This window comes from Achroia grisella, unplaced genomic scaffold, assembly GCF_030625045.1.
Source record: "Achroia grisella isolate CSIRO2021 unplaced genomic scaffold, CSIRO_AGI_Agris_v1 utg784, whole genome shotgun sequence".
Lineage (NCBI taxonomy): Eukaryota > Metazoa > Arthropoda > Insecta > Lepidoptera > Pyralidae > Achroia > Achroia grisella.
Window position 1 is genome coordinate 3,039,540 of NW_026713024.1, and position 15,961 is coordinate 3,055,500.

General features: G+C 35.1%; 1 protein-coding gene across 1 annotated transcript in view; it reads right to left on the minus strand.

The window, feature by feature from the left end:
* Positions 1-15,961, minus strand: part of LOC131851482 (calcium-transporting ATPase type 2C member 1) — a 48,362-nt gene that overhangs the window by 16,270 nt on the left and 16,131 nt on the right. The window contains exons 3-6 of the mRNA XM_059201987.1: positions 7,796-7,961; positions 4,145-4,301; positions 1,271-1,529; positions 506-743 (exon numbers count right to left, since the gene is read on the minus strand). Coding sequence (XP_059057970.1) covers positions 506-743; positions 1,271-1,529; positions 4,145-4,301; positions 7,796-7,961 — 820 coding nt within the window. The remainder of the gene's footprint in view (positions 1-505; positions 744-1,270; positions 1,530-4,144; positions 4,302-7,795; positions 7,962-15,961) is intronic.

Genomic DNA, 15,961 nt, shown 5'->3' on the forward strand with positions numbered 1-15,961 from the left:
ATTTACGTGTTGTAAATATCTAGTTCTTGAACTCAAATCGACTTAAAAAATCATTTATTCCCATAGGACATTTTAGCCACTTACAAATGCAAAATTGTTAGTATTATTTTTATTTCCTTAGACCAGTTTAGTACATACATTCAATTGAGAAGAACTGACAAGAAACTCAACTGAATTTCTTTTATTTTAAAATCTAGTTCATTTACACTGTGTACTTATATAGATGTTTATGTCTCACATTAAATAAAAATCCCATGTAAGAATCCCGCATGAACAACTATTGCCATGCCAACTATAACTAACGGAATATAAAGAAGTTTCGTGCCCTTATGAGTTTAGTTAGAAGAGACAAAATGGCAGGGCGTAATATGTATGAAGGTCATTTCTTTATTTCTTTTTATTGAGAAGCAACTGGTCATCAGAATCTGTTCCAAGCTCTCGGCCTTAATATAGCCACAATAAACGTGAATGTTTGAGAACCACTGGCATAAATAAAATCACTCACCTTCCGGTATTGCTGCAACCGCAAGACTGACACCAATCGTGAACATATCCTGCAGAGCCTTCCCTTGCAACCAGCCGGTGACCATGATGAAGCCGATGATGCAGAACGAGTACATAGACAGCTGGGCCCCGAGGGTGTCCATCGACTTCTGGAGTGGAGTCTTGGGGGCCTCTTCGGCTTGCATCATGCGGAATATGTCCCCAAATTCAGACCTCTCGCCAGTGCTCACTACTATACCCTGTAAAAAAATTATTTGTAATGATAGTACAGCCTGTTATGACATTATGTTATATAATTTCAACAAATTTACTACCACCCCACACCCCGTTGCACACCGATGCACAAGTGGGGGTAATTCAAAGTGAGGGGCAACACTCCCTTTTTACTACTGGCCAACATTTATACAGGTAAAATTTCGTGTTTTCATATTAAAATACAGATATGAAGTAAAAATTTACAAGACCCTTCCAAGGGTACTAAAGAGGTCCTAGAAGTAATTATTTTTTACATGAACTATGTGACTCTTCTAACTCTTTGTCACATAATATTACAGTTTCTAAGTAAGACGAAATTGGTCGCTCTAACAACGATATAGGCCTGCCCCTTCTACACCATCTACCGACCACCAACGCCACTAGAGTCGCGTAGATTGATAAAGTAACCTCTGTCCTCGCGACTCTGGCAATGGCACTCGTAGGTACTCCGGGTGGTTTTTTTACTGGGTTAGATCCCACACTCGACATACGTCTGACGGGGAAAACTCACCTTAGCATTCCCGCATCGAACCAAGGTACCCATAAACGCGATGTTATCCTTATTGACTCTGCCTGCTGTGGCTTTGGTTGGCATTACATTCTTAACCGCCGGCTCCGTCTCTCCCGTGAATGAAGATTCATCAATAGCAAGGTCGGTAGCATCGAAGAGTCGAAGGTCAGCAGGCACACGATCACCAACGTTCAGGTGCACTATGTCGCCGGGTACGAGACTTCTTGCCAGGAAATGTTCTAAATTGCCTTCTCGGAAACTGAAAAGATTTAAATTTACACATTCACAATGTATGTAAAGGGAGGGGACGCCCTAAGAAAAGATGGATAGATTGTGTGAAAGATGATATGAATAAAAGAAGAGTATGTTTAGATATGACGACCGATAGAGAGCAGTGGAAGAGAATGACATACTGCGCCGACCACAAATAATGGGATAAAGGCAAGGCAATGATGACATTCAATAAAATCGTGAAGGATGTATGTTTGTACATTAAATGTTAGAAAAAAAATACATTTATTTATTCCTTTGCATTCCATAATGTCATAACAAAGATTGACATAATTTATTATAAGAGCTCTATGGACCTTGATAGGCCCTGATAGGCCTGATATAGTGGCTTTAACAGACATTTAGGCCTGTTAAATATTTTATTTTGGTATTTTGTATAATATTTTTCTGATCTACGTGTAAAAACCGTATCGATTTTATTCCATTTTTTTATTTTTCCATTACACTAACTAAATGTCAGGTAGACATTCAGTTAGCCCATCCACACGGTACACCTGGAAATTATGCCTAATTTCTAACGATGGGCCTGACTTTATGTTCAACCTATCTTCCCCTGGAGCTCCGTCAGCGAACTCCGTTAAAGCATCATTCCACATTCTATGTCGGTCTGTACTGTTTGTACCTGGATAGGACCGCGATAGATATATATTTTTTAAGGATGAATGTGGAATGAAAATTACCCAGACCAATACAAAATCATACTCGTGAAAATGACAGATAAATAATAGATTGCTTACAGTGCGGAAGTTACTAATTTACGTGCTCAATAATATAGTATAACTAGTAATATTATTTTCATTACTAGGTACAAAATAGCATATTAAACGGTCGGAACGCACAATTGCCGTGTCACGTGTTACACTGTAATTTAGTTTACGAGATACACTGCACACACACACACACACAAGACTAATTATTCCGCTCCTATTGGTCGTAGCATGATGCTATATAGCCTTTCTCGTTAAATGAACTATCATCTCAGTTGTATAGAGATTACTCCGAACATCCAAACTCACAACTTTACTACCTTATAATATTAGTATCGATATATTTATATCAATTTTATTTTTAACTAGCTGTACACGCGACTTCGTCTGCGTGGAATGAAACTTTATTTTGCTAAAATAAAAGTAGCCTAAGTTACTCCTTATTACATCAGGTACCTGCCGATAAAAGTCCCGTCAAAATCGGTCCAACCATATCAGCGATTAGCCGGAACAAACAGACAGACAGACACAAAAATTATAAAAACTGTTATTTCAATATTACAAACAGACACTCCAATTTTATTCATATGTATAGATATTTCAATATAATTTTGTCAACAGTATAAATACAAAATGGTCGTTTTAATAACTGTTGCATTACATATATAGGTCCATTATTTCTTATTATTGAGAAGAAATTGGTCAGTCGAATCTGTTCCTGGCTCGCGGGCTATAGGGCTACACATAAACACAACACACGCCAATAGTGATAAAAATAAACGACTTAAAATTACAAATAGTGATAATTACTAAGAAGCCAGCTGTATCTATCTCAAGGTGTTACTGTAATTTATCGTTAAAATATTCAGTTTTACAAGTAAACCATCGACCTCTGCTTGTTCCTAATCCCATTCACTTGGGATCGGCATTTGGTTTTCTCATACACACATTCCTGTTCGCAGTCTAGTGCTGTACAAACATTTCATCAGTACGATAGATTGTATCGCCCTGGGAGTTTTCTATGTATATTATATATGTTTACAAAAAATATATATTTACGTATTTATATCAGTTGTCGTAACCATAGCACAAGCTTTCCTTAGCTTATAACCGGATGACCCTATGTGAATTGTCCAGGGTTAAAAACAGTTTTTTTTAATTAATGAAATAGCTAATGAGCTGTCTGCCCACCAGTTGGTAAGAAGCAACCATCGCCAATACAAATGAACCGCATCATGACAATAGTTGATACCCCGGAACCCATTGCCACTCGTTTTATTCTCTTTTTATTTTATTTTGTTTTCTCTGTTCATTTTATTTATTTTTTATGTAATCAACAATTGATCTGGTATATTTTTATGAAAACAAACTACAATACCTTAATTCGTCTGATATGTCAAATCTACTGTACTCACTGATCTTTAATAGTTAATAATTATTTGGCAATTCTTGTGAACTCCCGCGATACAGGTTCGCCTAGTGCGGGGTCAAATTTATAATCAACTTTATAATATTTGTCCTTTTGAAAATGAATAAATGGATGACTAAGCCGAAATGCATCCGTATGCTGTTATTGGACTAAAAAATCGTGTGTGAGTACCTCTCCTATTTCAGCCCCCAAGTAGCTTGCTTTGTAAGTTGTATATTGGTTTTAAGGTGCTGATCAGGCAGTGAAATTACAGGATAATGCCCATGGCGCCTTAATCCTCTTGAATGGCGGTTTAGGAGTGGTATCACGGCTGTATAAGCAACTGTTAGCACATGCCATCAGTTATCATTATCAGCTTGTTTGGCATTCAATATTAAAAAATATATAAAACAATTTATGGTATCAAAACCAAGTTTCAATGTAATAAACATTATGAGTTCGACATACCAGTTGCACGACGGCGGCACCAGTTTGTTAAGCTCCTCAAGCGACTTCTCAGAGCGGTACTCTTGTACGAAAGCTACCGTCACCACTATGATGATGGCGACCGTTATTGAAATGGCGTCATCAAATTGCCGCATACAAATACTGACGACGGCAGATCCTGTGAACAAACCAAATATACATATTAATCATCATCATCATCTCCTTCTTCCTTATCCCCTTATACATATTAATATGGAAACTAAAACTTTTTACCCCTTCTTACGAAAATTGCGAACAGAGGAGTACGAAATTTCGCACACTTACATAACTTAGTGGGAGAGTAAGAGAAAATAAGTACAGAATGCTAATGTTTTTTTTTACCCAGCCTGTTTTTACCATCCAAGCAAGACGGACTTGCAACAGAAAGCAAAAGACGACGGATATTCTAAATGTTAAGTTTGAACGAAATTTTAATATCTATGAAACCATCAATAACTATTGTCGACAGGGTACAATAGTTTTAGTTATCAAATATGCGAAACTGACAAGAAGACACTTCCGTATCTATAACTTTGGAGTGATTCTCAGATCCTTAGGATGGGTATGTTTCCTACCATGTAGCCCTCTTTTTACAATATCTCCCCCTACTGATCTCTTAACGACTACTCGTAGTATACGCCATGACATTCCCTCTACTCTCTAGTTAAAGAATTACTATGATAAAAATGTTGTTTATTCTAAAAAGAAATATATTATTAATAATAATATTTCTATTTTTTTTTGACAATTCACATAGCACCGTCCCAAGTTAAGCTATATAAAGCTTGTGTTACCGTTACTAGATAACTGATACAAAAACATACATTTTTTTTCCTAAATATATACATATTATACATAGAAAACACCCAGACCGATACAAACAATCATACTCATGAATACAAATGTTTGTGCCGTGCGAGGAGTCGAACCCGCCGCCATGGGACGTAAAGCGGTGTGCTAGACCGCTGGACCACCGAGGTCGTCTCTTCATTAGATAAATAAATTCATTATTAACCAATTACATAGGCATACAGAAAAAAGATGTACAAATAAAAAAATAAAATAGAGGTGACTTTAGGAGACGCAAAGGTTAGGCTACTAACACAGCCTGAAGTTACAGATAAATCTGCAGCGCTGATATTCTGTTGGCTCATTTACCTTACAACTAAAATTATCTTATACATAAAATTCTCGTGTCACTATATTAGTTACCATACTCCTCCGAAACGGCTTGATCGATTTTTATGTAACTTTATACGCATATTCAGTAGGTCTGAGAACCGGCTATTCGTATATCTATTTTTCGTATCCCCTGAGTGACCAAACATTTTTTTTAATTTTTGGTTTTTTTTTTAATTAAACAATACATACAATCCCAATTTTGCATCCTTCTACCATCAATCCCTATTGTTTTTTTAATAGCGATTTTTATTTATATTGCAAAACAACGTTTGCAGGGTCAGCTAGTATATGTATGTATAGGTATTAAACTACGAGCTCTTTAATATGTAATTAATAGATGAAAGCTAATTTCCCTAGAGGATAGTAACTGCATTCCGCCACATGTGACTATACGTAGTATATTGAAGACCGCTTGGTTTCCACTTCTTTGAAGTCGGACGACTAGTCTATCCACGTGCCAACTACAGCCATGAACTTGTAGTAAATTACAATATTTTTTTGGCCAACGCTAACATAAACAGGGTGATAAAAATAATTGCAATTAATAAACATTCCGTGCTCACTCGTGTAGCAAATTCGCTTCACAGACGAAACAAGACGAATCGCAATGTACTAGGAAATCCAATAAAAGACTCCTATGAAGATGGATTTAGACTGAAAGCACAAAGAATGCTGATAAAAATGTAATATATAAAATTATCTTGTGCAATAAACATTCTCCGAAACTCCTTTTCTTTTAAATTTTTGTGTGTATTTTCAGTAGGTAGGACAAAAATAGGATGTAAACTATTTTTCGTACTAAAGTTATAAGGGTAAACGGCAATTTTCTTTTTATAACAGACTCTTTCACGCAATAACTACAGAATTTATTTTAATGAATTTTACAATAGTACAGCATACTAGCTGTGCCCGCGATTGAAATTTACAGCCTGTGTAATTCAGATGTATAAGCTTATACATGAATTATGATGAAAATTTACAGTAATCTAGCTAGATTACTGTAACGTTTCATCAAAATCCGTTCAGTAATTTTTGCGTGAAAGAGTAACAAATCATAAACTTTCGCGTTTTATATTTTTATTTCATTATAATAATATAGGATACATCCTAATAACACATAGGCTATAAATATAACGCGTGTGAGACGCCGTTATAGTAAAGAATATACAAGAAGAGAGCGTATCGCCCGTCCAGTCTAAATCCGCCATAATAATAAACTCGACCAACCGTGACGTTGCTAGCAAAAAACATGGCAACCAGTTTTGTAAGTGCATCCCATGGTTATTCAGTGACAATGACCCGCACTTAACATACATTGTAAACGGAACTAGTATCATTATAGAAAACGTTGCAAACACTTCACTTCTAAAGTTCAATGTCGGTTATTGAATTTCAAACTCAACTTCATTCATCATCTGCCTTATCCCATTTATTTGGGGTCGGCGTAATATGTTTTTATCTTCCATTCATCCCTGTTCGCAGTCATATTGTTTACTCCCTTTCTTACCATATCATCTTTCACAAAGTCCATCCATATATTTTTCAGCCTTCATCTGCCCTTATAACCATCCACATTCATATGAGTAATTGAGTTTCTTGCGAATCCTCATCGGATCTGTATACCGAACTGGACGGTAGTGAAAAAATTAAAATTATAATGTAAAAAATTTGACGTTCATAAGCGGCTAAAATGTCCTACATGAATAAATGATTTTTTAATTTGAATTTGAATTTATGTAACACCTTCCCTGATATTATCAAACCCAAGTTCATTCATTGATTATTAATTTGCCGAGAAAGGCCCTAACTTGGTAGCCAGTTCTCAATAATGACCTACAGAAATCGGAAAAAAAACGACTCGACACAGGACCGATGTGGCTGGCGAAGGACTACGAGAGCCGACCCCAAATGGAATGGGGAAAGGCTAGGCAGTGAGAGAAAGTTATCAATTTTTCATGTATTTATTGTGTAGGACTAATTGAAACTCACAAGTTATAATAACACACAAAAGATGACGTAAGAAAACGTTAAAACACTTGATACTGGACGATGAATTTATGAATATTATTGAGAGAAAAGTAGATGGAAAGAGGAGGAAGGGAAGACCAAGGCACAGTTACATCAAGCAAATGAAAGACAAAATTGGGGTCGTATCATATCAACATTTAAAGAGGATGACGGAAGATCGTGGTAAGTGGAATGAACTCCACCGACATGAACGCGGCTCGTCAATTATGAATGAATGATTCCATTTCTGTCAAAAAAATTAAATCTTTGATGTCGAATGTGATGTCTATGGTCATTCCCATGTATATAGGCAACGGCTACCGATTACCATCAAGTCACAATTACATTTTATAAAAAATATATAGGACACGATTACCATTTACCACCAGGTAGGCGCCGCCAATTTGTTCACCATTTAAACTACATTAAAACGTATGAACTTACCAAGAAGTAGCAGTATGAGAGGGTTCTGAAACTGTTCTATGTATTTCTTCCACAGCGGATCCTGCTCCTTGACCTGGAACTCGTTGGGGCCCACGAAGTTCATGCGATCGTTGGCCTCGCGCCATGATAACCCACGACGGATGTCGACGTTCAGACGCTCAGCCACCTGGCAAAAAAAGGGCAGGATTTTTGAAAATTAAAAAAAAATTAATACACATTTAGCTGACTGGACAAGAGTGAGTGAGAGAGAATATAAAAAGTCAGATATCGATACCACTGTCTCACCTTCTGCCATTAACATCTTGTATTTATTTTATTTAATTCGGATTACATCCATACTGTGTTAGTAAACAACGTATAAAACTATGTTAGTAACTTATACAAAGATATTTACACTTAATTCTATCTATGTATTTAGCATTTATATTTCTAACTAACCCGCGGAATCGTCCGCATCGTACATAGGCGATAACATTTTTTTTTATTAAACTAAATAAAATTCTTAAATTAAAAGTAGCCAAGTTTGTCCTTATAAGATTAACTATCTGCGAATGAAAGTCCCGTCAAAATCCCGTTTTCAGAAAGCTGTACTGTTTTTCATTATTATTATGATATCAGCAACAACAAATAGACTTTTTTTTAAATACTTATTTTAGTACCGTATATATGTACATTATATTCCAGTGCTTCGTTCTCGATATATATATTTACCATGTAGTTTCTTCAAATCACTAGGCAACATAACGCAATTTTAGAGCTAGATTCTAAAGCCTAAAAAAAAAAAAGAAAATTAAACGTTTCACTGTCAACACTTGTCATACTCTATAGACAATAGATTGATACTTGTCATTTAACATTCTTTACTTTGCGTGGCAACTATTGCGTCATAATTTTTAATTGTTCTTTAATTCTCAGTATTTTTTAATTGAAAACATATAACATTGAGTGTTTTTAGCATGCCGAAACGGAAAAATGAAGACAAAATACAGAAATACAAAAATAAAATACGACGTCTTGAAGAGAAACGTAATAAAGCTCGACGACGCAAATCATCATATTGCGTCTCGGATTCAGAAGAATCTATCCAATATAAACAGACAGGTAAGTTTTATATAGTAAATAATTACAGATATGCAATATCCCAATATACATTACAAAGGTTACGGGTACAAAAACTTGAACATGCAAGTTGCGTCATCCCTAGAAAATATCGTTGAGATATTACAAAGGTCGTCAGTACTAAAAACATGCAAGTTGTGTCATGCCTAGGGAATGTCCGTGAGACATTACAAAGGCTATTTGCACTAAAACTTGAATATAGAAGTTGCGTTAAGCAAGGCGATTATACTTAGTATAGTTACTATGAAAGGTGTCTGTTCTAAAACTGGAACATACATGCTGTATAAACCCTAGGGAGCATCCGAGAGATGTTACGAAGGGTATCACAATAAAAACTTGAACATGCAAGTCAAATTAAGCCTGGGAAGCATCCGTGAGATGTTGCGAAGGCAATGTTTACTAAAAACATAATATACAAGTTTTATTAAAACTGGTAAATTTAAAAAAGGGCTTTTCTAAATGTATTCACGCCTTTCAGATCAATCTGAGGAAAACAATTATACAGAATCTTTAATAGATGCTGTATCTATATGTTCACAAGGGACTAATCTGCCCTCAGATATAGAAAATATGGACCCAAACGTTATACAACAACAACTTCACAGAGATACTCAGATAAACCAACCGGGGGGTCCACTGAACAGTGCACAGGTGAACCAACTTTAAATAGTGATATATTGCAAGCTCTTGGTGATGCAATGGAGGAAAAGCCTCTATTCGGTGAATATATCAATAATTAGTTAGCAAAACGATGGAATAAAATAGCGAAAAATGGGTTAGATAAAGAAGTAAAAGAGTCATTACTGAAGCAGTATTTAATACCTGATAATTGCAAAACTTTGCAAGCTCCTAAGCTCAATCCAGAAATCATGGCCACAATTTCTGATACTGGAAAAAGACGAGATAAGAAAATAGAGGCTGATCAACAACAGTTAGGTCAGGGGATATCAGCTTTGAACAAGGCACTATCCTTGACAATTACCGACACAGGTGATAGTCTAAATGTAATAAAAATATTAAGTGGTGCCTCAAAAATATTAACAGACTTACATTGTCACCTGACATTTAGTAGGAAGAAAATAATCTCAACTTCCTTGGACAAAAAGTTTTTAGAAATTATAAAAGATATAGATAGAGATGAATATCTCTATGGAGAGAATTTATCAGAAAAAATAAACGCCTTGAAAACCCCAAAAAACTGGACAAACAATTAAAAAATCTGACAATATCAAGCCCTCAAACAGAAGAACATTAAATCCTAGCACTTCGGGAAATTTCCGGGGCCTGCCTCGATATGCAGCACCAAAACCCTTCAATCGAGGTGGGCCAAAACGCCTGATGCAACGAAACCTTCCATACAAACAGCAGCATTATACAACAAGGAAATCCAAACAAGAAATGAAACCTCCTGCTCGGAAGTAATGGTATGTCATGGTGGCAGATTATCACATTTTATCCAATGTTGGGAAAAAATCACTGATGATACTACAATCATCCAATACATAAGAGGTTATTCTATACCTTTCACCACTTTACCATTTCAAAACATTATTCCAAGTTCATTTCAGTATAATTTTGATATAGAGAAGCAGGATATGAAAATTGCTATTACTAAATTACTTAAATTAGGGGCCATTTCTGTTTGTGAGCCCCATCCAGGTCAATTCATTTCCTCTATTTTTTCTAATTCCTAAACCAAATGGCAGTAAAAGATTTATTTTAAATTTAAAACAGTTAAATAAGTTTGTAGCTACAGCACACTTTAAAATGGAAGATCATAGGACTGCGGCATCCTTGATAAATAAAAATAATTTTTTAGCAAAAATTGACCTTAAAGAATCATATTTGCTTATATCCATAAACCCAGAAGATCGAAAATTCCTTCGCTTTAAATATGATAGATTATATGAATTTAATTCACTACCATATGGCCTCTCCTCCGCTCCCTACATTTTTACAAAAGTCATGAGAGTAGTAGTCACATACTTAAGGAAAAAGGGATATAAGAATATAATCTATCTGGACAATTTACTGTGCCTAGGCACTACTTACCAGTCATGGTTAGAAAATGTTAAACAGACTATTTTTACTCTGGAATGCTTAGGATTTGTTATAAACTATGAAAAAAGTTTTTTAGTACCTTCCAAATTTTGCAATTTTTTGGGTTTTATTTATGATACAAGTAGTATGACAATGCAATTACCTTTAGAAAAAACATATCAACTTCAAAAGGTGACAAATAAATTCCTTAACATGTGTAAATGTACAATACGGGAATTTGCCCAACTTATAGGGTTGTTAGTGTCAGCCTGCCCAGCTGTACAGTATGGCTGGTTATACACCAAATATTTAGAACGTCATAAATACCTAGCTTTACTAAAAAATTTTAATAATTATGATTGTATTATGGATTTACACCGAGATACAAGGTTAGATCTTGAACGGTGGGCAAAAAATATATTGCTAGTATCAAAATCAATATTAGTCCGTAATTATGATATTGAAATTTATACTGATGCATCTAGAACGGGCTGGGGCGCGGTCTGTAATAACAGTAAAATTAATGGTGCATGGAAGAAAAATGAATATAAATTATCTAGAACTGCTAGCTATTTTTCTGGCATTGAAAACTTTTGTTAAAAACAAACAAGAAATTCAGGTTCTGTTAAGAGTAGATAATAAAACGGCTATTTCTTACATTAATCGTATGGGTGGTATTCAGTACCCACACCTTAATGACTTGGTTAGAAATATTTGGAAATGGTACGAAGAAAGGAAAATATGGCTCTTCGCCTCTTATATAAAATCTTCAGATAATGTAGAAGCAGATATAGAATCTCGAAAAACAAATACAGATATCGAGTGGGAATTAAATTCACGCGTTTTTAAAGAAATAATAAATAAATTTGGTACACCACAGGTGGACCTTTTTGCGTCTAGGGTCAACACTAAATGTCCCTTATATTTATCCTGGAAGCCAGATCCAGATGCATTAAATGTAGATGCATTTACTGTAAATTGGTCAAAGTATTATTTTTATGCCTTTCCACCATTTAGTCTAATTTTAAAATATCTAATGAAAATAAGATATGAAAAAGCCTCAGGAATCATAGTCGTGCCCTACTAGCCATCCCAACCATGGTTCCCCGTTATGCAGGAAATGTTGGTTTCTGATTTATTATATTTTGGGCCAGATAAAGATCTGTTATTGTCGCCTTACAGGAGCTGCCATCCTCTTCACCAGCAACTTATCCTGGTGGGCGGAATCTTATCAGGCAATCTATGATAAGACAAGCTATCCCCACTATCGCTTTAGATACTATGATAGCTTCACTATCAAAACACACACTAAAACAATATGATGTAACCTACAAAATATGGTGGGCTTTCTGTCAAGAAAACCAAATTAACCCTTTGTGTGCCTCAGTACCAAAAATAATACAGTTTTTAACAATTCAGTTTCAGAAAGGCTCTTCTTATGGAACCCTTAATTCTCATAAATCTGCTCTCTCTCTAATAATTGGTTCGCGTATAGGGAGGGATGAGCGTATTAAAAGGTTTTTACAAAACAAATCCTCCAAAACCGAAATACTCTTTTACTTGGGACCCATCTATTGTATTAAATACACTAAGAAAATGGCATCCTTGCATTTCATTACCGTTGGAAATTTTGACGAAAAAATTGGTTACATTACTAGCCTTATGTACAGCACAACGTGTACAAACACTTTCTTTAATAAAGATTAAAAATATATCTTATGTAGAGTCAGGTTTACATATAAATATCAAAGATATAACTAAAACATCTGCGCCAGATCGTTCACAACCGGTATTGGTCTTACCATTCTATACCGAACCTGAGATTTGCCCATCACTTACTTTACAGTTTTACATTAATTGCACCAAAGATATAAGAGGTGATGTTGAAGAACTATTTATAACCATTAAGTCGTTGGATAAAAAATGCGTTGACAAATTCTGGCATTAATACAGATATTTTTACGGGCCACTCTACTCGTCATGCTTCAACATCCATGGCCAAGATGAAGGGTGTGTCTATAGAGGCTATTAGAAATACCGCGGGTTGGACAGAGTCTTCGCAGACATTTGCAAAATTTTATAATAGACCCATTATGCAAAATACTAATATTTTTGCAAATACTGTTTTATCCGCAATGTGAGTGCTAACTATAGTACTTATACAATTTTTAATATAAAAATAAGTGTGTATTAAGGGATAATAATGTGATAATAATTGTAACTTGTTATAATTAAGAACTGTGTAATGAAGAATTTCTTATATGACTGATTAATATGATTAATAATTATGTTTAAAGACTTGATAATGTTAATGTTGAAAATGAGAATTATCCATAATTTAAATTTTTGTAGTAAAAGACTGATTTATACCAAAAATAGAAAGATGTTTTATTACAGCTTATACTATCCAGTTGTAATATTAAGGAAAAAATTAATCACAAACTCACTGAGACTCTAAATATCTACATGGTAAATATATATATCGAGAACGAAGCACTGGAATATAATAAATGATCAAACGAACTTACCTGTGATGTTCGATCATTATTATATGAAGTGCTTCGTTCGAAGATATATACCCACCCAGAGAACATATATAGTAGTAATACACCTGGTTTACTTAATCCCACCCTTTGAGTTTGTGATATAGTCTCTAAAGGAATGACAAGTATCAATCTATTGTCTATAGAGTATGACAAGTGTTGACAGTGAAACGTTTAATTTTCTTTTTTTTTTTTAGGCTTTAGAATCTAGCTCTAAAATTGCGTTATGTTGCCTAGTGATTTGAAGAAACTACATGGTAAATATATATATCTTCGAACGAAGCACTTCATATAATAATGATCGAACATCACAGGTAAGTTCGTTTGATCATTTATTATATACGTATTTAGTGAAAAACAGACACTTCAATTTTATTTATTTCTATAGATTATTCCCGTTTGAAGATGAGATATTGTGGTACTAAATTAAATGAGACAGGTATCAACCTGTATAAATACATCTGTCTCACCGAACTCCGACGAATGACATGAGGCATTTGATATTCTACATAAAAACCTATTAATTAATCGTTTTTTTATGTAACTGAAACGGTAAAAGCTGACAGCTTCTCCATTGTAAGCGATTAGCCATTGGTCCAGAGGACTATAATGTCACACAGCTTATTTTTTTTTTATTGGGTCATTTGGATATCTACTGTGCTCGCCCTTTTTCAGAGTTTGCTACTTTGACCCGTCAGGGACAAGAATTGAAGTATATTCTTAGGAGCGATGGTTTCTATCTCCTCAGGATAGAGTGTAAACTTTCCAAAGGAGATATTACGTTTCTCATCTTATTAAGCAAGCTGTTTGACGGCTGAAATAAATTAGCTATAACATCAGATGGCACTTTTTTTCGGACTTCTCTAATGCTGTGAGCCGCAGCTGGCCTTTACGGCTTCAACAGACGATAGGGGGCGAGTGCAGATGGCACTCCAAACCCGCGGAAGGACGTACGGAGCGGCTGAAGGCCAACTCTCGTCGACGGATGCGACTTTAGTCTGAGGGCTCCGTTAGGGATTCGAACCTCAGCTCAGGCCGTCGTAATTTCGATCCTTGTTTGAATTGGACGGGGATAGATCGGATGAGGCATGTCAGCTTGTTTGTCATTCTATACGCGAAAAAAGAGCATATATTATTCTGTATACTCTTCAAGACAAGCGAAGTCTGTCCGAATTCCTAGTTTAACATCGTTAAATGAAAACTACCATTCTCTACTACCATATTTTACATTAGTTGAATAATAAAGTAACATATTCAATAACGATAAAAGCAATCGCAATAATAGCACTGTCATAACTGTAAGTGCCACGCGATTACATATTACAATATTAATAAACTTATTATTCTACGTCCTCACTAATATGAACGCGAAAGTAACTGTATCTGTCTGTCTGTCTCGCTGCTAAGAATTTCTCTAGAGACTACAGCTTGGAATTTTTCAAGAATATATTAACAGGTTCGGCAATGTACACGTAATTGGGCACCGAAAACCCAGGGGTTGGGGTTCAGTGCCCATAGACTCCCGTATCCGTTTCCCACCAGATAAACCTTATGCTTGTTTCTGTGGCATAAAAAATGTAGTTCCACCGTCCATAATGCTCTCAATCAAGCTATAAATTCAGCTAAACTATATAGGAAACGGAATTGCATTTATATTACAAATGAGATCTAACAATAACAAGGGATATCGCCGTTCAGTGCGGCCCTTTCGTAGTGAAATCCCACAGCACTGAATACGAAATGAAGATCCTATCCTTTAATACCGATGTAGATTTTAGAATAAATGGGCAGGATATTAATAGTAACAACTGAATTTTGTGTATACACATGCATATATCATACTAGCTGTTACTTGGGCCTTCCTTCATCCATTATTTCATTTCTATCAGATTATTTTTTGGTATAAAAAATAGTCTTGCCATAAAATATAGCCCGTATGTCTAAAATAAAATATATATACTTATATATTGCTAGCTATTACCCGCGACTTCTTTCATCCTCTATTACATCACTAACAAAATATACTTTGATATAGAAAAATAGGTTTAGACAAAGCCTATCTTTCATATAAAAAAAATCTCATTACATTTCATTCAGAACCGTTCAGTCATTTACTCGTAAAAAGGTTACAAATAAAAAGCCATACAGACAGATAGACACACTTTCGACATTTACAATATTAGTAAGGATTATGCAAGTGCATTCCTCACTCTACTATAGGTATACCTATAGTAGAGTGAGGAATGCACTAATCAACGCATTTGAAATAAATACACAGCATATCAAGTTAGTTTAACTGAAAAGTATATACATACCCATAACATTCACAAACATTCCAATAGACTATTTATGCAATGACCGTACCTATGTGCTCGAAGCGTTTCTAAACTCATCGAAGGAATTCGATAATAATATTATAATAACAAATCTATAGAATGGCATTTTTCTATTAAAAAAATATAAA